This window comes from Alosa sapidissima, chromosome 24 (assembly GCF_018492685.1).
Source record: "Alosa sapidissima isolate fAloSap1 chromosome 24, fAloSap1.pri, whole genome shotgun sequence".
Taxonomy (NCBI): domain Eukaryota; kingdom Metazoa; phylum Chordata; class Actinopteri; order Clupeiformes; family Clupeidae; genus Alosa; species Alosa sapidissima.
In genome coordinates, this window is record NC_055980.1 from 15,519,553 (window position 1) to 15,545,678 (window position 26,126).

Below are 26,126 nucleotides of genomic sequence, written 5' to 3' on the forward strand. Positions count from 1 at the left end.
ACTACCTGTGTAATGAAAACAAGAAAAATGGTAGATGCAGACACGCTGACATTATCGATGGAGGGGACCGCTAGGGTGAAGGTGGGGGGCTAACTGCCTCTGTGCAGGGGGCTTGGATTCCTCCTTCCTCCCCTTGCTCTGGTGTACCGTACCGATATGAGCCATCTGGTGATTCAGACCGTCAGAGACTGACCCCAATTCCAAGCCGAGTGGGCCGCATCCGAGTGGTCAGGACATCAAGCCTGTCAATCAATCACCGTGACAACCTACTCCATTTTAGCTTGTCACAGTGTCACTTTCCTCACATCAACAGATCCACCCCCCCACCCCACCACTTCTTTTGAAAAGCTAGTAGACAGAGGAAGAGACAGCGAGAAAAAGAAAGCAAGAAAGAAAGAGGGATAGTGAGAAGGCTGGATAGAGAGAGAAAGAAAGAGAAAGAGAGAAAGAGTGAGGGGATGAATTGTGAGACAGAGAAAGAGAGCGAGGGAGGGATCATGAGGGAGATGGATGTAGGCAGTGTAGGTATTTATCTCCCTTTCCCTCCCTCCTCTCATCTCCTGGGTGTTTTCATCATTCTACATCTCCATCTCTCTCTAGTCTTCCCCTCTCTCCCTGGGTGGCTAAGAAATGTGGCCAATCGAATGCTCAGTGGCATTACCATTTCAAGGCACAGTCGTCGTATATGTGGCCGGCGAATTATGGGATCGATTGGCGGATGAGCGACTGACTGGGGTTTAATTAGCGAAGCGAGTATCAAGTTCGGTGCCGACAGGACGCCGAGAGGCAGCGACGTGCCCGACCTCATTACGCCTCCGCAGCAACACGTCCCCAAAGGCCCAAACTGGCTGCACGCTGTTTACGCTGCACATCTGTTTCTGTGGAAACGCATCCACTAGAGGGACAACTCCATAACAAACACACTTTTCCTTCTTTTTCTTCCTCTCTCTCTCTCTCTCTCCTTTTTCACCCTCTGTTTCACTCCATGTTTCTTTTTTCCTCTCTCTCTCGCTCATGTTTTTCCTTGTCAGTTTCGTCTTTTGCTTGTCTTGTTTGGAGAGGTAGCGTGAAAACGTGTCCCAGTTTGAAGCTGCATCCCATCTGCCTTTCAATAACTAGACAATTATGCCGAGAGGAGCCACCATTAAACCTGTTGTGCTTGCAGGCGGTTTCCAACCCCTCTCCAATATAGGCATTTTTTGGTGCAGTTGTCATTTTGGTTTCTCTTTCCGTGCAATGGATCTCAGATCTTTCTCAAGTTTCTCTCTCTCCCCCTCTCTCCCTCGTGCTCTCTCGCTCGCCACCTCTCAGGAATGGTGCTGATATTTTGGTCATTCGAGCGCAGGAGGCGGTTTCGACTCCTCACGCCGAGATGTTTACCCGATCCTTCATCCCTCAAGCCACCGCACTGTCTGCTGCTCCAGCAACGTCAACAGAGACGCAAACAAAGGGAGGCTTTCCTGCTTGTGCCGAGCGACTCCAGCCTCCGATGAAAAATGGCAAACAATTCTATCTGCCAGCATGGCCCAGAGGCAACAATGTTGACATGCGAGTAATTATTTACAGGTTCCTCCTCAAAAAAAAAAATATGACGTGCTGTGGCACAAGCTTTCCTCGGAGAAGTCGAGGCCTGGCTTCGATTAGCCAATTACGACCTGCCTGAAACATCAAACAACAAGCAAGTATGTGTGTGATGAGCTGTGGGCTTCAGACAAAAGCAACTATGTAGTCAACTGTCTGGAGCGTTAGAAAAGATGTCTCGTTTCATGTGAAAAATTGACTTGCCAAAAAACTCTCTCTCTAAGCTGGCTTGAAAGTGAAATGTGTGATGTGTGAAACCAAACAGTTCAACAACGCTATTTGTGTGATAATTATGTACGTCAAATCAGGAGGTATTTATGCTAACAATGCTGACTTCAAATAAAAAGCTGAAACTCGTCTCTGCTGGAGACCCGGTGCTATGAGCCAAATTCACAACCCTGTTCTAGTTTTCCTTGAGAGTAAATTAACCTTGGCACATCCGAGCGCAGCATGACACACACGTGTGGTGAAGGGATTCGACAACTACAATCATACGCAATCTCAAATCACACCAGTCATCTAATCAGATGAGAATTCAACTCGCTTGATGAGAGAGAAGCCAAGTAGGGAGGAGGAGATAAAAAAGAAAAACAGTGAATCTGCTGCAATTATCCTTCCCCCCAAACGGAAGGGGGGGAAAAATTCGCACAGCGGTACATTAAAAATCTAATTAGGGGCCGTTATTATCTTAATTGCCGGGACGACGTTAATTCAAACGAGGTTAACAGCGATCGCTTTTTAACATGCACTAGAACATGTGGTGGAGAGAGAGGTGGTGGCAGCAGCAGGCATGTTCAAGAGCATCCCTGGCACCAGCTTGAGTCTTCACACACGCACGCACGCGCACGCACGCACATACGCACACAAAGACACACACACACACAAACACGCACACACACAAACACACGCACACACACAAACACACGCACACACAGACACACACAGAGAAACACACAGAGAAACACACACGACAGGCTGTTAAACATGTGCTCATCAGGCCTCCATCGCTTAAGGACACCCGTAGGGGTCTTACCTCAACATGAGGTGATGGGTTGAGGCACGGCTTGTGAACTGTGCCTGTAAGTCATCAAACACATGGCAGTGCCCAATGCCTCATGGGCATCGATCGCCTGACGACCAAAACAGGCCCCAACTGGCACACAAAGGATGGTGAGGAGCGAGCTGAATATCCCATAGAGAATGTAGAAATTAGCTACTGAAAAATTCATATTTGATAAATGAGATTCACTAATGGTACTGTGCTGAAAAAACTGGGTTGAGAGATAAGACTGAGGTTCTAGGGCTGTGCTCAAGATATCAATATTCTGATAGGCAAAAAAAAAAAAAAAAAAAAAACCTCACGCTTATAAGGAACTTTTCAGTTGTCTCCGTTTTGCTTTAACAGTTAATAACTGTCAGATATGTTATAGACATCACATTGTGAGGTTGCAGGCAATACCCAGACCAATGAGGCTCAATCAAAGTCAGACTGTTCCAGTTCTGAAGAATGTGACCCAAGACTGTCCATGTCTCTACACCATTACCTACTTGTTTCCTTTTTGCTCTACTGCCTTGAACTTCTACTATAAAAATTCCAGTTTAGCCTAACTGACTGAAACAAGCTTTTCCACAGCTGCCAGATAAAACCATCTCCGTCTCTCTTTTGAAGTGCCCTTCATGCAACCCTCTATGTGTGGTATTTTGCCGAATTGTGCGGTGTTTGGCTAAACCATTGATTTATGTGTCCACGATGGCATCCTACATCTCTACTTCACTGTCCACTTTCCTTGACATGCTCAATTTTAAGAGCTTTGTAGGGTATTGGTTATGATAAATGAGCCACAACGCACGAGAGCTAGACAAAGCTCAAACATTTCGTAATAGGGGTCTTAACAGCCCGGATAAAATATTGAGAGGAAGATATGCACAGAATTTGGACTAGAGAGAGTGTATTGATCCAGTATAAAACACTATTTTTTTTTTACATTTATACAGTTCTTTTAGCAAAATTGCTCTTCACAGTGAACATATTCTTTACAGAAAATGATGGTTTAAAAGTACATCAGAAGAGTCTTGAAATCTCTCAAGGAAATGAGCATACGACCCCTGAAGCTCAGCTCCTGGACTGAAACCACCTCTCCAAGACTCTGATACCACAATCAGTTTTTACGTACATAAATGTATCGGTATATTTTTCACACTGGTCTCAGAAACAACGTGAAGGGAGTACAAATCAGCCTGTTTATTGAGGGGAGATTGCGGGTGCATTTCCTATGGAAAGCTGAAAAGTACAAGTAATAAATTCCGCAGGTGCAAGTGTAAGCTGGAACCCGATAGACTGGGAGACAGCAGTGACAGTCCACACACACACACACACACACACACACACACACACACACACACACACACACACACATAAAGAGGCGCACAGCATGACAGCAATGGGGTTGGAAGAGGAGGAGGAGGAGGACAACGACGATGACGAAGACAACGAAGTCGACTACGTCAGTGCGCACGAATTCACAAAGCCTCTACAGACACGGGCCATTTATCACGGCGGTTATGTGACATTAAGCACGGCGAGGGCTCTGGTGCCATCCTGCCTCCTGAAGCAGCCATGTTTGGCGGCGGGCGCCCCCGCCATGCTCGCTCAGTCCTCCCGCAGCCCTGCACGGCCCCCGTTGTGTTTTATTCATGAAATCATTAGGGTCCATTACAGGGTGCAGCCCAACACAGACTGGAGCAAACGTAGTAGTGGTGGCGGTGGAGGTTGTAGTGGGTTAAGTAAGTGTGTGTGTGTGTGTGTGTGAGAGAGAGAGAGAAACCACCACTATAAATTGGTCCGCCTTGTAAGATTATTTGCACGTTTAACCATGTGGAGAGGGTAATAAAATATTAGTGACTCGGATAACATGGAGCAGTTGGGATATGAAGAGGGAGCATGAATGTTTGTTATGACCGTCTGTGTGTGTGTGTGTGTGTGTGTGTGTGTGTGTGTGTGTGTGTGTGTGTGTGTGTGTGTGTGTGTGTGTGTGTGTGTGTGTGTGTGTGTGTGTGTGTACGCTCATGGGGGTCATCAGAGTGGAGAAACGGAGAGACTCTCAATTTTGGACAGCTTTTTGGATGCCAAGGATGAAAATCATCATCTGCAGTCACCCAGAAAGGCAATTACTCACTCAAGGGCTAAGAATCTGCTGAGCTTCACACAGACAGTTTACCACCCCCCCCCCCCCACACACACACACGGACACCACCCCCAATCTCCTGAACCCAAGCCCCCACTTCTACCCCCCCCCCCCCCACACACACACACACGTCTACCCCCCACGTTTCTGCCCCCCTACACTTCTGCCCCTCCACCTCTCTGTTGCGGTCTAATCAGTAATTACCCATCGGTCTCACTCTCACTGCTCTCTTCTGCCCTCTCTCTTTTTTCTGAGGGGTGATTTCCTGACAGAAAATAATAAACGCTAACCAACACCGGCCGTGTTTTCACATTGAGGCTTCGCAGCGTAGTACAAACACTACAATCCCGACATCTGTTAGACGGCTTCATGAAAGCTGCTCGCTGTACTTTTTACTTTTTTTTTTTTTACTTCTCCGGCCTTCTACAGCAGACACACAGGAAAAATGAGTGTGGTTTAAATAAATTAAAACAACAAGAAAAAAGAAAAGGAGGGAAAAGTGGGTCTGTTTGGATGAAATGGGGAGAGAGCCTCAGGAGGTCCTCAGCATTCGCGCTTAGCCTCTCTCAGTCTGCGTGAGAGAGAGAGAGAGAGAGAGAGAGAGAGAGAGAGAGAGAGAGAGAGAGAGACAGACAGACAGACAGACAGACAGACAGAGAGAGAGAGAGACACTGTACAGAGCAGAGGAAGAGAGAAGGCGGACAGAGAGAGAGAGAGAGAGCGAGAGAAACAGAGAGAGAGAGAGAAAGAGAAGAGTGAATAAAACGACAGCTCCTATCGCTGCCCTGAGAAAGCAAACGCCGCGCCGGGATCGCTTTTCAATTCTCAGGGGCTCGGATAACTCAATCCTGAACCTACCCTCCCCCCGCCTCACACACCCACCTTACACACACCCCTCCTCCTCATCCACCCCTCCTTTCTGCCACCCCTCCTCTGGTCCTGGGCTATTCAGGCGGCAAACGTGTGAACGGGGCCTGTTGGGAACGCGACAAGTCGGGTATCAACATTCTCGCCTCTTGTTGCCGCCGCTGTATAGATCGCTTGACTTGATTAGACCGCTGCCTAACACTGGACCTCCACCTTTGAGCACCGCAGACATGGATATCAACATATCAAACAGAAGAAAGGAGGAGGAGGTGGTGGTGGGGGGTGGGTGTTGCTGATGTGGTACAGTGGTTGGGGGTGGAGGGGGGGTGTGGGTGGAGGGGGCAGGCGGTCTGAGCTTTCATAAAGTCTTAAGGTGTAGCCCCATTACTTGCTGAGCAAGAGAGAGGGCCTGTAAGCTAATAGGATTTGCTCCCGATCAAGAAACGCTGCTATTTCCTGGGGCGGCTTCGGGCCAGGGCACAAAAATAAATGAGCCTTTATTTCGCGACTATTAAAGAGAGAGTCTCTCCACCACCCAACCTGACCCTACCTTCTCCCCCCCTACCAGCACCACCACCACCACCACCCTGAGCCAAGGGTTGTCTGTTACCGTTCCAAGGGCTTTTTTGGTCTCGGTGCCAACAGGGAAAGTAAAGGCTCGGCACTTTGTGCTTTAAAAGATCCATTTGTTCAGGTGAAAGTGAGAGCCGTGCGGTTTAGCGGGGGGGAGGCGAGAGGTGGGGGGGGGGGGGGGGAGAAGGAGTGGAGGAGAGCGGAGGGGGAGGCAGGTCGGTCTGCTGTTTTTGGATACGACCGGCCACTTCAGAAGGTTCCCGACGCCTTTTCTGCGAAGACCGTGCCCATGTCTGCCCATTTCGCCACAGAAGAGGAGAGAATGAAACCATTATCCACCATCTGGTGACATTTTTCGTTCACAACACTGTCAAAGTTACAGCCTTGCTCGGATGGGCCAAGTAAGCTGCAGTACAGACCTGTAACTCATCGTCATGGCCATAAACGACTCATGTGACTTGCCACAGAATCTAAAGACAGCAGTTATTAGTTATGGAGCTCTTAAGGACGGCTACAGGTGTTTGCAATCCCACATCAGGCTCAGATCCATTTCACAGACAGTGAACTTTATAACATCTTTTGGGCATGTAAGGTCTGATTTGTGACACTCTTTAAGCGAGACCTACATGCTTCCGATAGCATACCCTCTGCCCTACACACACACAAACACATATACGCGTACATATATTAGCAGGGTGCAGTTGGGTGCACCATTTTTGGACTTGTTCTTTTTTGGAGTGCATGCAGGAAAACGACGGCGTAATCGTGCCACACATCTGAGAACAACTCACTCAAACAGAAAATAAAAATGTCTCTGGCGGGCGTAACAGTTAACTTGAGTCAGAACACCATAAAGCCAGCGGGGGAGCTCGGAATAATCGCGGCGATGTTAATGATGCAATTTATATGTGAGGGGGACCGACGTTTGGCAAGCGCTTTACGTCTGAGTGCTTCGCTCCAACCAGCCAACTCCCCACCGGCTCTCTAACAGAGAGACCGAGAGGAATGGGGGTAGAAAAGAGAGAGAAGAGAGAAAAAGGAGAAAGAGCAGAGAGAGAGGGAGCAAATTGGGTTGGAAAAAAAAATAGACAACAGATTGGAAGTGTAGGGAGGGAAAGAGAGAGATGAGTGGGTTGAAGAGAGAGTAAGACAGCGAGGCAGAGAGAGACGGACAAGAAAGGCAGACAGGCAAGCAGGGGGCAGCAGAGTGGGTTGGAGAGGAGAGAAACTGCAGCGTGAAAAAATAAATAATAAAGACAGCATGAAGCAAAGCAAAGTGAGTGATGAGAGAAAACTATGAAAGGTGCAAGAGGTTTGTGTTTGTGTGTGTGTGTGTGTGTGTGTGTGTGTGTGTGTGTGAGTGAGTGAGTGGAAAAAGTCTGTGAGAGAGAAGGAAAGAGAGAGATGCATAGGTACAGAAGTGAGAGGGAGAGGAGGGGGGCAGGAAAGGAGAGAGGAAGAAACAAACATAGCAAGAGAGAGAGAGAGAGAGATAAGAACCATCACTATTAGTGTCTGTCTGTCACTTGTCTAGTCACACTGCACCCCCACCCTCACTTACCCACCCACCCATCCATCCTCCCTCTCTCTCTCCAACTCTCCCTTTCTCCATCTCTCCCTCTCGCTCCTTCCTTCGCTCCCACCTCCGCACAGCAGCAGCGGTGGCGGTAGCAGCAGGGCTCAGAAAGCACATCACATCAAATTTGCACCCTCCTCGCACCTCTGCCTCCCTCCACTCACTTCGACAACTACCCCCCACCCCCATCAGCGGAGTCAGGGTGGTGGCGTGGATTAACAGGTGCAAGACGCGGATAACGACATTTTTAAAGAAAAAGAAATTATAATGACTTCAATAATCGACTTATCCAAGGTTCCATACGAGTCTGAGGGGCAAATAATTAACTGGGTGTAAATTATCCAACCTACGGGGCCGAACTGAAAAATACACAACATTTGAGCGACAAAAAAAAAAAAGGGGGGGGGGGACATGCTTGTGTAAATTGTAAATAGCAGTGCTGGAGCACTCTTTAAACTTGTGACCTCTGGAAAGAGGCAAGGAAGGAAGAAAAGAAAAGAAAAAAAAATCACAGAAATAATTACAGACCTTGCGTCTGTGCTCGCCTGCAAAGATTTTAACCCAAATATTTAAAGCTGTTTTTCTTTGTTGCTATGCAACAATTTTGCCGCAAGAGCAAGGGGGCATGCAGAGAATGCGCCAAATAAACACAACGGCCACTTTCCTTCTGCAGAAAGAGAGAGAGAGAAAAAATCAAACTGAAACATAAAAAATGAGAGAACATTTAAATACCATTTAGATACGAGTGCGACCTTGACATATTACATTAACACAGACCTCAACAGCACAGCATTAATTGAGGAGTGAGGGCTCTGTTGGGAGTTAATGTTAGTGCAACCAGTGGCGGTTTTAGGTACGGGCGAACCGGGCGGTCGCCCGGGGCGGCATCTTGTAGGGGGCGGCACGAGCGCTTAAAAAAAAAAAAAAAAAAAAAAAGAATAATAATAATAAACGTCGCAAAACGATTTTCTATTATCCATTACTTGTGTGAGGAATTAGGGAATTGGCGCCCCTGTTGCTCAGAAGGTAGGCCTACTGCACTGCACTGTGAAGAGGAAGGGGCGAAGGGAGGGGTTTGCGGGGGACAGTTCACCTCTGGGTCTCCTTAATGAAACGGGAAAGGGGGGATGAATGGGGATCCACTGTATAGTAGCCTACAACAGTCTATTAGTGGGCTAAAATCAGTCACACCTTGACTTTCTTCCAAACAACGCACATCTCATAATGTTATGAATGCAGACCTATGATTCCTGCACATTTAATTAACTGTGTGAAATGGCTAATAAAAATGACAAAACGATTAAGAGGTCACCCAGGTGAATTGGTTTGGTCTTGACTGTGGTCGCGAGTGGATCATGGGAATTTGTTGATTGTTGTCGACTGTCGAGTGCCAAACACGATGGACAGAAAGCGGTCAAAGCCATCAGGTGCCCAGTTCCGAAAAAAAAAGAAAAGTAGAAGAGGAGAAACGAGCAAAGGATAAAGGTATGTAATGTCCTAATAATAACAGTATCATGTCATGAGTGAAGGGCTAACGTCAATGTTAATTGATAGGGCCTAGCCTAGTATAACTTTTACGTTTGTGGTTAGCCATCTTGCAATGATACCTATGCTTAGCCTATAAAATAATAATTCGGTTTTAACAAACACAACAACTAATTTCACCATGAGATGGATTATGCTTTGCAACAAAACGGTAAAAACCTCAAAAGTTCTGATTATTTATTTCCATCATTTTGGTTAACGTTGCTGTTTAGACAACGCAATTTTCATGTAACAAGGTAGGTAGGCTAGTTTCAAAGACGAACACTTGGCATTTGCAACAAATCCGTGACAGCAGTTTAATCACAACAATCATTCAGTCATAACTAAAAGAGTGCAAAGCATAGTAGCCTATTCGAGGCAGTAACAAAAGAACTAATTGTTCCTCCCTAATTTAATATGACAGCAGACATTTAGCATGTAGGCCTAAGGGCATGTTTATGAAATTTGCTATCAATGGATGTTTTGTTTTGTATAAGAGCTAAATTGTAGCCTGAAGTCTTTTAATGACAATTTCAATTGCAATTTCAGGGGCACTTCTAAAATACTTTGGAGCATCCTCTGCCACTGCTCAAGATGAGCCACCCACAGCCCCTGTTTCACAGGATGAGGAGGAGCCATCAACCTCATCAGCTGCACAGGCCTCTTCTGAGGTGGTCCCTGTCCTTGAGGATGAGCACCAATCCATGTCTCCACAAACATCTCCCTCTATGTCTGCTTCTCCTCAGCATGAGCCTTCAGGTGGGTTTTTACATCTCTCTCTCTCTCTCTCTCTCATTCCTTGTGTGTGTGTGTGTGTGTGTGTGTGTGTGGAGGGGGTATGCCTAGGCTACAAGAACAAGTAATTTAATGTAGTCATAAGATTTTTGATAATTTTTTAGTAGGGCTATGAGTTATGTTCTTCTGCTATGTGCTTTGAGTAATGTGACAATATGCTGTGTGATAGAAATGCCTGGAGCTGAATGCCCCACTGCTGAGGAGCCTCTGTCAACTGACCCTGCTAAATGGCCTACACTTCTGACGGACAGGATTCGGACTGAACTGGTTCGCAGAGGACCCTGTAAGTTGCCTCCTGATTTTGTTTTCCAAAGGAGTGAAAGTGATGGGAGAAGTTGCCACCACCACTATTTTAAAAAGACATTAGTTAGTGGTGAAAAGATGGCAAGAAGTTGGCTGATATTTTCCATGGAGAACAATAGCCTCTTTTGCTTCTGCTGCAAATTGTTTTCCAAGAGGAACATTCATTTAATAAGTTCAGGATTGTCCGATTGGAAACATGCACGTTCTTATCTGCTTGTTGGTGCAGAATTGCCTGTTGTTGCTTTAAAAATTACATTTAAAATGTCTCACTAAAAAAATGACTGTTTGAAAAAAAAGAAGATTTTTTTGTTGTTGGGGGGGCGGGGGGGGGTCGCTCGGGGGGATCTCGCCCGGGGAGTAATTGAGTCTAGAACCGCCACTGAGTGCAACACTGGGGCCGTTTCGTCGTCGTCAGTACCCATGTGGCAAATTCGCCTGAGCAAACACGTTAAAGGCAGACGGTTTTCTGACAAGACGATGGGCGATTTGTCAAGTTTCAGCTGGCAGTTTTTGCAGTTTGTGCCTTCGGCCGCCACACAGACAGGCAGAGTCCTGAAGCGAAAAAAGGACAGTGAGTGTGTGTGAGTTTGGGGTATGGGGGGGGCTACTCATTCCGCGGGTCTCAGTGCTGCGCGATGCCTCACGTCACGTAACGTCAGCCCACTGACAGCTCGGTGCTGGCGGTTACGCGCATGACAGTCCATTTCATGCGAGTCTTTTCGGATTTCTGTCACACCACAATCCTGACTCCTGGCGACTGTGCAACACCAACAGCCCCTCTCAACACACCCCCTGTGCATCAGCCCTTCCATCACCCCCACCCCCACCAGCACAGCTTACACCACATTAAAACAAAACCCTGGACATGAGCACTGGATATTAAGGTTGGGTATCGTTTGGGTTTTATCCAATACCGGTGCTAAATCGATACTTTTAAAATGATGCCGTGCCAAAATTCACATTGTTATTCAATGTCGTTACTATTGTTTGCGTTAGCACCAACACTACTGGACATCCACTCCCTCCACGTCCCCAACCATCTCACCACCTGATCAGAACGGACTACCAAATCTCTTCCTCGCAGTCATTAGTAGCCTCAATCTTTTAGGGCAGCTTTTCTCCAACTTCTTTGACCTGAGGCCCGGTCATGGCAAACCGGTGCCAGTCCGCAGCCCATAGTTTGAGGGAGCCTAAACTTAACTCAACACCTGCTGCCTTCCACTGGCGCGTCCAGTTCATGAGACTCTAAACATGCAAGGCACCTGGGGGAGCAAGGTGCTAAGACAGAAAGAGAATTACTGTAAATGCTAGACATGAATCTGCTAAATGGCTACACTTATCTATCTTAAGTATCCTGAAATATCCAAAATGGACACTCTCATTATGTGCCTACTGAGTAATGAACCTTTTCAGTAGAATGCACATAAATGCCATTAACCTATGTACCAAACCTCAAACGTTTTCTAGGGATCTTGACACGCATTGCTATGAATTCCAGTCAGCATGCAAGCACATCTCATGCCCAAAATCCTCTGAACGGATACAAAACAATCGATCACTGCATGATGGGAGTCAGACGCCCCATAGGTTAATTCACTTTCTTTTCTATGTGACGCTGAATGATGACGCTGGACAGGACCAGAAGGTCTGTGTCTTTCTGCTTATATGGCTCCACAGAGCTGGCTAGACCAAGTGTGGCAATCAAATGGCAAATTAACGGCTGACGGCAACACTAACTTCCTGCCTTACGAGTACCGATTTGACTTGGTAATAAATTGGCTAGCATCTGGGAAATAAACTAGATGTACCGCATAGCGGTACAAAATATGACCGCCGCTCAGTCCTGTACAGCCGTTCCGCGAAAATAAATCACACTTCAATTTGTCTCCATATTTTACTCCATCCCCCACTCTTGAAACTTTTGTGTATGCTTGTTTGGCTTGCCTGAGTGTATGTGTGTGTGCGGCTGCACAGAGAGTAGCCTACTGGTGCTGAAAAGGTGAATAGATTGTAGAATAGCCAAAGAAGATGTAGCATTGTTATAAAACCTTTAACATCTCAAACAATCACAAGTAGGGCAGTTCATCACAGTTCATCCATTGCAACTGGATTGATGAAAGGTCACTTACACCTGTAGGCTACATTGTATTTGGGAAAAGCAAAAGGTATCAGCATAATGTTTGTTTATTTATTTATTTATTTATTTATTTATTTATAAACAAAAACATCTCTGTCAGTTCCATGCCGTTTTCAACAGCTATCAAAAACAAAGGTCATTTTTGGATGGATGGATTTTTTGTGAATGTTTCTTCTTCTACATAAGATTTTAGTCATCTTTAGTTCATGTAATACTTTGTCAATGCACAAATTAAGTAACAGTAGTCTGAAACGAAACGCTGTTTTACATCTAGTGGTGCAAATAACTGACATGTCCAAATGGGCCTTGATGAAATGCGTCGCTAGACTGTTCAACGGGCCAAAGTTGAAGAGCTGTTGTCCGTTATTGTTCGTGCAAATATAGGCTGATTCATGTACCCTTGCATTGTGTAACTGAGGGGGAAAAAAACTTTGACAATCCCTATATGACCGCTTCGCTAACGGCGGTCATAATAATGCTATGCTTCTTAGAGCCAATAAGGTTTAACTAAATGCAATCACAACCAACTCCCTCAGACACAAAGGCATCATTTGTCAAAAGGACAAACCAAACAATTAGAAAGGTTTTATAAACTTTTAAACATTGCCATTTGTACAATCAATACATGTAATATGTTCAGATATCTGGGGATTTGACATTCCAAAAAGCACTTTGACTCTTTTAAAAATATATTTTTTTTAATCTGTGACCATTCACATCTATAAAGAACATTCAATACAAGTATTCAGTTCACTGTTTTGTTATGTGCTCCGTTGTATTTTCCCAGATTCACTGCTTTTCATTTAAACTTTTCTGGATTCATTTTTCTATGGTTAGATCTAGTTATACCCTTTAAAAGTGTGTCTAATCACAATAAGTTCATCAATAAAGCTGGACTGAGGTTAGAGATATTTCACCAAAATGATTTGTAATGCAGTTTGCCCAAGGACCTGGATGTTTATTAAATGATGCTTCTTCTTTGGAGAAAAGACTGATTCAAAACAGTGTCTTTCTCTCTAAGTACACCAAAATAATAATACAAAAACAAAACATATGGAAAATATAAATGCTGAAGTTTAAATAGATTTTAGTTTATAAACTTTTGTTGTTTTACAATACTGAACAGCCAGGGATTGAAGAACCAGAACAAAAATATATTATCTATATACTACACTACACTGTACAGTACTTTACTATACTATGATAAAATGTTTGAAGTTCTTTGCAAATGTCCAACTTCTTGATATCAGCTGGGAAACTGCTACCATGAAGTTTCCATCACCCATCACCTCCAGATTTTCATGGTGATGGACTCTCTCAACTACTCTAGATTGATGATATTAAACCACATCCTGGCACTGGCCCTTGTAAATACCTGGCACCATTTTGACTGACGAGAGGTGAAGGGGTTAGCCATCTCTCTTGACTACACTCTGGCACTGGGGTTTGTCAAGAGCTGTGATCGGAAAGGCTAGGGGAACTGTGGGAATATGATGAAGGTGCGGTGTGTGTGTGTGTGTGTGTGTGTGTGTTTGGGGGGGGGGGGGGGGGGGTGTACTGGTTTCCACAGCTGTCTGCAGTCAGCTGGTGCCTATGGCCCCCCGCACATATGAGCACATCACTCGTAAACACCAACGAGGCGCTGCCTTCTGCCGGGGAAACTGGTGAGAGAAATGTGTCTGCAGCGCGTGCGAATGGGGGGAAACGATGACTCCTCCATCTACACCTGTGGTTCCCAGACAGCTCTCTCCCTGGAGATTGAGATGTGGGGAATGGAGTGAATGGCCGGGGGTTGGGTGGGGGGGTTGATGGGGGGGGGGGGTGGGTGTGTGTATCATATACGCCAGGCCATGCCAAAGCCACAACTCCACCACATATACACATAAACAAGACACAAAAAGTAATGAATGAAAATAACTTTTGATTTGCGATTCCATGAATGGCAATATATTTAAACACTAACCAGCTCCTTGACAACACTGGTCCAGTAACCCAGAAAGATAAATAATAAATATGTACTTGAAGACATCTGTGAGACCTGAAGGACCAAGAGACGTCCCAGTTTTGAGTGGTTGAGTCAATGTTGGCTTGTTTACCACAGAAGAGCTTAACTTCTCTTGAAACAGTTGGAGGATCAGAGACACTACAAGTAAAAACAACAGCTGAATGGGGAAACATGAAACTGCACTGAGACCTCCAGAGCGTGTGTGTGTGTGTGTGTGTGTGTGTGAGAGAGAGAGAGAATGAGAGTGTGTGTGTGTGTGTGTGTGTGTGTGTTCCAAGTCAATATATTATTTCCCCAGCTAAAATCTCGGCCAGGCAAGCACGACATTGTGGTTTCATAACCCCCACCCTACATCCCTCCAACCCAGTCTTCCAGCCTTCAGTATTTGCCGATCCTCTAAGTGGGAACAGGCAGCGGACTCGGCATTTCATCATTCTCTGACCCGCTTCGACGCGGCGTCGGGTTTGACTTATTTGTTTAGCTGCCCGCCGCCATGCCAAACTGTGAGACAACCGAAGGGGGCTTCGAAAAGAGAGGAGAGGGGCCCTGCGGGAGACGCCTGCCAAGCGAGGAAGACATCAAACCCGCTTAAAAGATCCTCGCTAAATCTGATACCAGGGAACCCCCACCACCACCACCTCCCCTTCCCCAGCCACCCCTCGGCCCGGCTCAGCACAGTTCATTACAGGCTTTTCTTTCTCCTCGGAGGACGTTTCAACAGCACAGCCCACATGTGCTTCACATTAGACCCTCTAGAACCATATGTAACGCAGGGCTGCTCAAACTGCACCCCCCCCCCCCCCCCACCCACCCACCCACATACACACACACACACAGAGCACATTATGTCTGGAGGAAAACTAGGAGAGAGAGACAAAGACCGACATTGTGGCCATGACAGGGTGGGGGGGGGTGTGAGTGTAGAATGCCTTGACCTCTTAGGTAAAACGACAATTTACTTTTATGTGAAAGCGTTTACACACAAAGACAATACTCACAGCCTGGGACTGACTCTGCTGGAAGCTAAATGTGTGTTTCATTGTGCATACATTAAAAAGTATTTTAACATTGTCACACACACACAACACAATGACAACATCAATCTCTAAAAGCACGTCACACACCAACCAGTCTGCCTGCATGCATTTAAAACATGGCGATGGGGAAAATGAAGGGGATGATGCTCTGATATTTATTGTACATAGAGATTGTGCAATGGACACACACTGCTGTTAGCTATCTGGGTAGAGTTGCATCCATCAGGATCTCTCCGCACACACACAAATCTCCTCTCCGTCCAACACTGAGCTATGTTCTCCAGGTAATTGTAAACAGAGTTGAACAGGTTTGCAGCTCCCTCTGGCCATCTCTCCACCCGACCTCCTCTCCTCCTCCTCCTCCTCCTCCTCCTCTCTTCAACTTCTTCCTCTCTCCATCCCATCTTTCTGACATTCTTGCCTCCCTCTCGCTCTCTCGCTCTCTCTCCCTCCTTCTCTCTGTCTCTAGCTCCTTTGCTCCCCCCCCCCCCCCCCCCTTTTCCACACCTGTCTTTGATCTCAGAGCCAAGCGTGTTTGCTCTTCTCCTGCTTCGCTTGGAGCAGGTAGGCAGGTAGGTAGAGGTCCATCCAAGAAGCCCCTAGCGGTTAAAAAGAGACCCTGCTGTGTTAGATAAGATGGCTGCTAGCCTAATATGCACACACACACACACGGGTAAAAAAAAGTCAAACACACAAATAATAATTAAAAAAAACTCCTCAGCACTAGAATACATACCTCAGGTTCTCCAGACAGAGTCAAAAGCCTGTGGCGGCAGCGGATGCTGACACTACTGCTGCTGCTTCTGCATGTGCTGAAGCTTTAAATCTAATCCACAAAAGACTAAGAAAGAATAACAGCACCTTGCGTCTGTAGATCTGAGATGGGAGATTATGTCAGCTCAGAGAGACAGGAGCGAGTAAATGTCACGACATGTGAAAAAGGCGAGTCGTGTGTAGACACGGCTTTAAGAGATAACACACGAGTAATGCTCACAGACAGCATTGTTAGCATGAAGACGATCACAAGGGGCTTAGATATTTGTTAGATGAAGAGATGGGTAGAGAGTTTTAAGAGACATTTAATTAGCTCTGTGTTGATATAATGCCATCCTGATTCTTCCATGCACTTGATTCAAGGAATGACCTCTTCCTAGGCTTTCCTAGGTTTCCAGAGGGCTTAGGTACTATTCTCAACTACATTTTAGAACAGTGTTCATATATCTATATATGACCAGAGAATGAGAGCATCTATCCACACAAGCGCATATCCAATCTTGTTGATTGGCAGGTCCTTCCTGTTGCCTTAGTTTTCCATTTGAGATCACGCCACGACTCTGTTTGGTCTTTTGCATAGTAGGCTACATTGATTCTGATAGATCACCTGAATGGCATTTTAAGCTGCATTGCCTATTCAGCGTGAAGCCATTAACAAAAATTTCCAAGCATTTAGAACATAAAAATTCCAATGAAGATGAAGTGACAAGGGCCACTGGATTTCCTTAAAACTCAAAAGAGTGACGCATGTGTAGATGCTCAGAAATTATATATATAGCCTCGGAAACATAGAGACGTCGAGCTATATCCTCACTTGAAGGAGCTTGTGTGGACAAATAGGGTGAAGAGTTAAATGGCAATGATATTATTACATACTCGTTAATCTGACTCCATTTGATTGGCATGGCACACTACGAGAATTGAAGATATACTATTGGTAGGCAAATTAACAATTTAATAGGCATTAAGCCTTAAAAGGTAAATGTAACCAATATCACTTCAGTTGAAGGTAAAATTAGACTCACATGGTCTACTGTAGCAAAGTAGCAAATGGTAACAAAGGAAACTTAACCAATTCACAGAGGTAAACTTGACAAGTCAGAGATAACAGATACACCAGATAAAAGGATACAAACCCAGAGATAGAGAAAGGGGGAGAGAGAAAGAGAGAGAGAGGGGGAGAGAGAGAGAGAGAGAGAGAGAGAGGGAGAGGAATAGGGGGAGAGAGAGGCAGAAGACCAAGCCACAAGGGCCTGGCTCAAGAGGATGTGGAGATGGAAAAGAAGAAAGAAGATGGGAAAAGAAGCCCCAAGATGGGAAAGAAGAAGAGACCTGGAGGACCAGAGCCTCCACTTTTATCATTCACCTGGGCCACACCCCGACTCATCAGAGCCTTTGTTGTCTGAGGTGGATGGGTGTGGCCCAGGTGGATATCATAACTTTATGCTACAGTTTAATTCTTAATCTACAACTATGCACAGATACATTCAATTGTAACAAAACCATAATCAGACTGTTGCCCACATTACAAGTATTAATTCAAGACCAAACATGAATGTATTATTCACAACACATATTTACAGAGCAATACTGTATAATAATGAGGTTGGCCTATCTCACCATAAGACATCAAGTAGGCCCAGGACTGAGTTACCCTCTCAGTAGAGGGGCCATAGCAAGGAGCAAATGGTCACTTTATGCATGAGCGGGTGTTGGGGATCTTTGGCCATGGCCAGCTAAGACAATACAGATCAAACACAGGTATCCACACATGTAAATTGAATGCAAAAGGCATTCTTTAGAAATGCATAAGGTTTGGGCAAAAGACGGGCCTTACACATGCAACTGGAACACCATCGTAGCAGGGGGCATTTTGCACAAAATGTCAATGTTCTGCAAACAGCAGAAGGGAGTCTGGTAGCATGCAAGAGGCCAATTGGAACGGGTACAGTACTTTGGTACGGGTCAGTTAACCTCAAAAACAGGACAGAAGGTTACAGGGCATAATGAAGGTGTGTAGCAAAAGCTCAGGACACTGAAGGGGCCTCACCCAGCTTTGAAAAAGGCCTGTGCCTCGTCCTGCATATTTAAGCTGTTGCTGTCTGGACAGAGGTAACCTTTGTCTACATGCAGGACTAACCGATACAAGAGTTAACTTCGTACCAGTGGCCTTTTAAATAACTTCCTATGATTTTAATTAATTTAAACCCTGTCGATTTGGTACTTTGGTGATGTGCTTTTATTTTCCTATGCTATTTATGTTTTCACATTGTATTTATAACCTATCTCTGGTGTTCAGTTGTGATTTTGTGGGAAGGGTTTGTGGGGGCATTGCTGTCTGTACTACAAATTGCCTCTTGGGGACAATAAATACATCCTAGATCCTTGAAGTGAAGGGATGCAGGGTCAGGAATTTGCAGGTACTTGTTGCTTGAAAGGTTTTATGTACTGTAGGTTATCGGCCAAACTGTCATTTTAAATATGTGCATCAGTATTGGTCCAAAATGTCAATCAGTGCAACCCCTCCCGTCACCAAATAACAAACAGATAACTAAAAACCCGAGCATGAAAAAATGAAATTGCATAAAAACATGCAATATAATATATATATAATATACATCTTAACATGTATATACTCAGACCCTCTACACGCCACCAGATGCTGTTACTTTTTTACATTGTTTGTTTACTCCAAGTCATGTCACGTGCTCATAAAAATGTAGACAGGGTCCACAGGCAGAACATCTGAGGGCTTATAGGCTTACATTCCACTTGATTCAAACAGACCAAACCTGGTATATATATATATATATGTGTGTGTGTGTGTGTGTGTGTGTGTGCCAGCGATGGCACCTCTTCCAAGCAGCACCTGCCCACCACCGTGCCGCGTTAGATCTCATTTATACGGTACCGCCTTTGATGTGTGCATACCCAACCCCATCACCATGCCCGTCTCATCACCGCATTTTGACAGATCTAGCCTTCGGAAAAAAAAATATACAACCCAGCTCATTTTTTGATACTGCACCATTTTTTACGTGCTACAATGTGATGCTACAGAGAGTGACATACAATTCAGATGTCTTTGGTTTGTTTTGTTTTGGTAATACAGAATAAGTAACATCTGAAACAGAGTTCAGATAACAGTTAAACATGGAATAAGTAAACTATACCAAACTGTACCACTGTATTAACAGCTCAGACACTTTAAGACGTAACCACATCACACCAAAAGTAATTTGCATATTCTAAGTACATTTACAATCAAAGCAAACTTAACAGAAAGCTTCTGGATATCCGAGTGTCCTGAAGCAAACCACATACCATGTTGACCTTTAACCCCGCAACCTTGACTACCTAATCAGTCAATCTAGCCTTTGTAGTGATTAACTGTCCAAGGTTTGATGAATACCACTCGACCCCTTTGGGAAATAACACTGTGTGATAACAAATGGAACAAAGTAGGCACGGTCACATGCACTGGAAAGGCTGCCGACTAGCTCAGGATAAAAAGCACAATAAAAAGAATAAAAAGTAACTCATCTAATAACAGAGTCGGACAGCAGATTTACTTGAGTACAGTACTTAAGTACAATTTTGAGGGATCTGTACTTTACTCGAATATCATTTTTGGGGAGTACTCATGACTTTACTCAAGTACATTTGAGAGGCAAATATTGTACTACATTTCTATCCATAACCGTGAGTACCTGTTATTTCTTCTAAAAAAAAAAAAGGAAAAAAGAAAAATCTCGGAAACCCTCAATTTGTTGTTTTCCTCTCAAACGTGATTGGATTGTACAGGCGCCACTGATTGGGACAGCCTATCAGCAATCACCTTCAGCTTTCCGCCAAAGTCAACTCCATGGTCAGATTTAGATAAGAGAAGAAACCATAGACGAAATAATGGATGAAGACGCAGCAGGTCCATCCCGGGAATGTGCCAACCTGTGGCCCCACCTCGGCAGACTATTTCAATTTTCTGAACAAGTTAAAAAGTTGGCAAAAAGATGAAAATTACTTGATTTTACTTTCAATTCCTTTTACATTCTCCAAGGTATTAACATTAACATTTTTCATAACTCCATGTAGGACGTTTCTGTACATAAATGTAAGCACTGTGGCAGTAGTAATGCAATATTTAGAAAATGTAGGCTACTCTTGATACTCAAGTACTTTTAAAAACAAGTACTTCAGTACTTTTACTTAAGTAGATATCTGACTGTTGACTGGTGTTGTGAACAATTGTGGGGTAAAAATGTAAACTTGTAAGCTTAATTTACACAGAAACATTTCATAACATCTCAACAAATGCATTTTGATATGAATCAACCCATTGCATTTCAACCTTAGTCTGTGTGAACAGGGATTTAATCCACTTTCCACACAACAGTTTCGTATTTAACTTTGATTTTATGTCAATTCCAAGTATTTCCATTGAGGATTTTCTACTCGAATAGCCAGAATCCACTTTTTAAAAGTTGAATGGAAAGCTATTATGAGACCAAGTCATCAGATTGTGGGAATTTTGGGGCGGGGTGGGGGGTGTTGGGTCTGACAGTACTCTCGAACTGATTCCACAGATGTGCCAGCCAACAACCCTGGTGCATTCCTACACTGCTGTTGCCAATAAATAAAAATAAACATATGGCAAGACAAGAGGAAAAAAAACACCTTGCACTTTACATTGCAAAATTTACATCTTTAACATTTCCAAAACTGGATTGAACCCTCCAGTTCGCTTAGCTTGGCTCCAAATCAACGGCGTCAATTCCAGCCGGCTGTTGTAACAGGTTGTAATGAAGTCAAACTAGCATACATGTGGGCAGAAAAAAAACACTCAGCAGGCTCCGGCTTGACACCGACAACGTGCAAATAAGGGCTGACATTTGAGAATGATGGAGGAGGCACCGCCATGCTAAATGAAATAAAACTGGCAGTTAATGTGTCAGTACTCGTCCCACAAGGGGGGCTTTGCAGAGGGAGTTTTATGTAAATGCTTGTGATCTTCATAATTAAAGAGTGTTTGCAGCAGAGGTGCATATCACTCTTGTCTCTTTGAAAAGGATGTTTACTGTCTTCTACAGCACTGAGAAGCTGGCAGTCTCGAGACGTGACTGCCTAAACAGACACACACACACACACACACAAAACACATAAACAAGCAGCAATGATAAATGTTCTTATAAACATTGCACCAACAAAAAGAAAAATATCCATGATGGGCCAGGGGAAAAAAAATCCTTTTTTACCATGTATGGCTTCTCTATTCATTCGCTTATCTATATATGTGTGAAAGCGTGTTCATTTTGCGCGCACCCAGTGACACACACACGTTTTGTGAATGTGTGTACAACTCTGAACCCACGCTCTTATATCACCAAATCAATGTGTCAGAATTTCTCATAATTACAATAGGGGCGCACAGAGGTTCAGCATTCATGGCTTTATGTTTCTTTTTTTTTTCCCCCTGCCTCTGACAGCTATTTTGGAATTGGACCACTCCCCAGACTGGGAGAGAAAAACTCTTTTGAAGCGCAAATCAGTGGAACAGTCAGCAGGAAAAGAGAGGGAGATCAGCACTTGTTGGCTATAATTTGTTGTGACATGTTAATTGCCTCAACACATAATTCCTCCTAATTGATGTTTGATACGTTGCAGGAAATTAGGCCAACTGTACAACACTGCAGATATTAAACACGTTCTCGATCGTGGGCTTGTTTTATGCTCAGGGTGGGTTGTGAGGGACTTGAATGGCTCGTTTCTCAATAGCAGTTTTTTTGACACATACTAGGGAGCATCAGATAGCAGTAGCTAGCCTGAGTGTAGTACTTTGCATGTGTGTGTGTGTTTGCCAGTGTGGAAACAATTTGTCGCATTTAGGAATAGACAGGGACAGGGTAAGAATAGAAGTGTTGTATGTGTGCATATGCAAAACATTTGTTTACGTCACTATGCATATGTGATGTTTGTTTGTGTGTGTGTATGTATGTATGTATGTGTGTTTGTGTGTATGTATGTATGTATGTATGTATGTGTGTGTGTGTGTGTGTGAGACGCCTTTACCAACGGGTAGTATCACCCCAACATCAACGTTCCCTTGCCCAACCTGTGGCCAAATGTGTGGCTCACACGTCGGCCTCCCTTCCCTGGATTAAGCATCATCACTGGACACAATGGACAGCTGAGATGAGGCGTGTACATCATGTACACCCTGTTCCTCTGCATGTGTGGGATTCAGCATTATTGCAATCTAACCTGGGCAATTTTGACAGAGTTCTGCGTTGAGCCTCCGGCATGGTACTCCACTTTGCTCTTCTTGGCAATCTCATCAAACCTGGACAGACAGAAAGCAACAGGATGGTGTGTGAGAGAGGAGAGAGAGAGAGAGAGAGAGAGGAGAGAGAGAGAGAGAGAGGAGAGAGAGAGAGAGAGAGAGAGCACTCCACCACATGTTTACAAATACTAAGCCACAGAATAAACCTTTTAAAGTAGCATAAGTGGTCCAGAACATGTTCCACAATCCTTTTGCAGATCATCAGACCCATGCAAACATGCTCAAATAACAATACACACTCCCATATTAAAACAAAAAATTTTTTTGAATTCAAATGCTCTTTTTCACACCTTTACCTTCAAGCTTTGTGACTGTAAAGATGTTTTATTCAATTACCAGTGTTGGCAGGTGGCTTCAAAATCATATGCATTCTGCTATTGCCATCAACACCTTCTGTTTACCCTAAGCAGGGGGGAAACTGCGGCATCTGCGGATCATCTAGAGCCACAATGGTGGTAGGGGGTAAAGGTGGGAAAGATCTGTGACTATAAACGCGCGGTATGAGAAAATGAGTTTTACGGGATCGTTAGGGGGAAACGGATGAAGTCAACGGCATTTTGGCACACGGCTTGGGATGTTTGTTGTTTTTGCGTCTCCGCGTTTATGGGGAGAGTCGTAAAAGTGAAGTCATATGAATGCCCAAGGGCGTGGGAGAACTTCAAGAGTGGTGGAGTGGAGTGTTTGCTTGAGTTTGTGTGCTTATTTACTTCTTATTTTTATTTCTCTTCAAAGAGATGACTAGGGACTGATCTCAAAGAGCATTTTCAGGATTCAGACAGAGGCTCTGTTGAAGTACCTCCTGGGTGTCAAACAAGAAAAGCTTTGAACGAGACATACCTAGACACCATTCGACGGATGTAAGCACAACACTTGTCCACTGGATGACCCGATAATGAAATGCAGCATCAAAAACCAAAACTGAAATCGTTTCATGGCCACGCCAACAGCTCATGAGAAGTTGAGGAGTTAAGGGAGTTCAGTTCATTGTTGCGGTTCACAGCACAGTTGGCATATTTCGTATGGAGCAATCAACTGGAGCTAGAGGGATCAGGGAGCAAGAGTGGGACGGGGATAGTGGGGGAGCTGATTGGAGATCGCGCTGAACAACGTAACAATGAAGCTAATATGGCATGCCAGTTCATCACTCTAATTGATGCTCATAAACTGTGGCTACATTGCCTCTGTTGCAGCTATCAAAAAGCAAGTGAATGGGTTTGGGGGGGGGGGGGGGTGAATGGGGTTTGAATGGGGGGGGGGGGGGGGGGGGGTGATTACTCACCAGCGCTATCAATCCTAGTCAAAGACTTACATAAATATAGGCCACCAGTTTCTATGGAAATTGTTACAACGGTTATCATTCAGACCTACAGCACTTTTTGAGGGGGGCTGGCAGGCCTGAATAATATGCTTTCCAGTCGTGAGTCATGGTTAAAAGCTCGGATTTCAATTGACCCATTTTGAAGCCCTTTTCCCTCCCTAATCATCCCACGAGAAGCCCCACCACACTCCAGACATGGGGCTTATAAAATGGTGGGTAAGCAGCAAAAATATAAACTGACACCACTGCGAAACTTTGGGGAGAGGGAGAGAGAATGAGAACAGAGCGCTGTTAAAAAATGTGCTCGCATCATGTTCTATTTGCAACGGCTTGGCTAACACTATTAACATGCGAGTGCCTAATTTAAGAGAGAAAGCAGGAGAAGAACACACACAAAAAAAGAATAACTGGTACCAATAAAAAGAAAAAAAAGAGGGAAAAAAAATGAAAGAAAAAAAAAAAAAAAAAAAAAAAAAATCAAGGATCTGGTCTTTGAAATCCTCAACCACAAATGATACGAGTAAAAAAGAGCAAATAAAAAGTTTCATGTCAGTTTGATAAAAGCCAAACTGACATTTCGACACATGTGTTTGTAGTTAGCCTTATTAAAGTAAGATGAGGGGAGAAGAGACCCTTTTTAAAAAGCTACACTTAATCTGCTATCCCTCGGTGAGTCCATCGAAGAAGTGGATCTATTTTTCTTTTTCAATCTGCCTGAAATGGGTTTCAAAAACCAAAAAATAATTTCTTCGAGTCCACGTTTCTTGAGAAGGGGTTCAAACAAACAGCTGTTTTTAATTAATCCAAAAGCTCAGATGTTGTTCAGCTTTTTTGATGCAAGATGCAATTTGCAACAACACAAATTAATGCACACTCATATAAGAACCCACCTTGTAAAAAGATAACTGTATTCCTCAGTTTCCTCTCATTATGCAATCACACAATTACCTTTTAAAACGAGTATTAACATGGAACATAAAATGCCTGATTAGCCTACTTAACCTTACACTCCCACACTTATTAAAATCTCTGCTAAAATGTGTAAAGAGGTATCAAATTTTACATGCTATTTCCCAGAAGAAGAGCAATACACGGATCAGCTATAACATCCACCCATAACTTGAAGTGGAGGTTCCCTGATTATGCATTAAGACGTAGGCCCTAATGCTGGATTCTGTTAAATATGTATGCTTCTTGAATGCTAATCCAGCGCTGGAAAGTGTTAGTGCATCAGTTTCTCCCTGCTTGCCCTCCACACGGCCCTGCTACTTGATGTTTTCAGGCAGGTTTTTCCAGGCCCTTATCTCCCCCATTTAAGTAGCCAGTTCTGGCTTACCAGAGGATTAGCACACAATAGGCACCGTAAATGAGCCAGTGAACAAGCAACTCTAGCAAACGCTGCCTGGCCCTACAGCAGTCTCTCCAGAACAGGGTGGGGGGGGTGGAGGAGAGGCGAAGAGGTCTACTCCCACTCGGATCACTCTCTCCTGGGAAGGCAATGTGAGAGTGTGTATGTGTGGGGGGGGGGGGTGGCTGGAGGAGGTGTGAAAACAAGGGGAAAGGTGTTCCACGACGCACCCACATAACGGAAAAATCTGTCCACCGGACGTGTCCACTGAGGACAAAGCCGCCATCCCGGCTCTCCAGATGAACTTAAGGGTCAAGTATGTGAAAGTAATAACGGCCAGCTTTTGTCTTAGCTGTCCGTTTCCTCATCCTCTGGTGTAATCGGAGAGCCTCTTAGCTCAGCGGCGTCTCCCTATGTGGTGTGCTGTGATGCTGCTGGCCAATAAAGATATCAAGTGCAAACCAGATGTAAGAGGTTTATATTTATGGACTAAATTGGGGCTTTTAAAGAAATAGTCTTGCTCCCTTTCCATCTCTCCCTCTTTCACACACAGAAACACACACACACACACACACAAAATGAGCACTTGGCCTTGAAAGCTGCATGTCCCGTCATGTCCTGTCTGGAGGTCTAACGGGGGCAATGCGGTCCTCCTCAACCAGACTGTCAGACTTTTCCATGCGAGTGGAAAATATGCCGACCATAGAAAGAAAAAAAAAAAAAAAAAAAAAAGAAGAAGAAAGAAAAAAGGACTATGTGCTAGACA

General features: G+C 44.5%; 1 protein-coding gene across 1 annotated transcript in view; it reads right to left on the reverse strand.

Moving 5' to 3' along the window:
* The window catches only part of adkb (adenosine kinase b), a 134,719-nt gene that overhangs the window by 92,648 nt on the left and 15,945 nt on the right, over positions 1–26,126 (reverse strand). Inside the window, exon 4 of the mRNA XM_042083925.1 lies at positions 22,616–22,694. Within this exon, the coding sequence (XP_041939859.1) occupies positions 22,616–22,694 (79 nt within the window). The remainder of the gene's footprint in view (positions 1–22,615; positions 22,695–26,126) is intronic.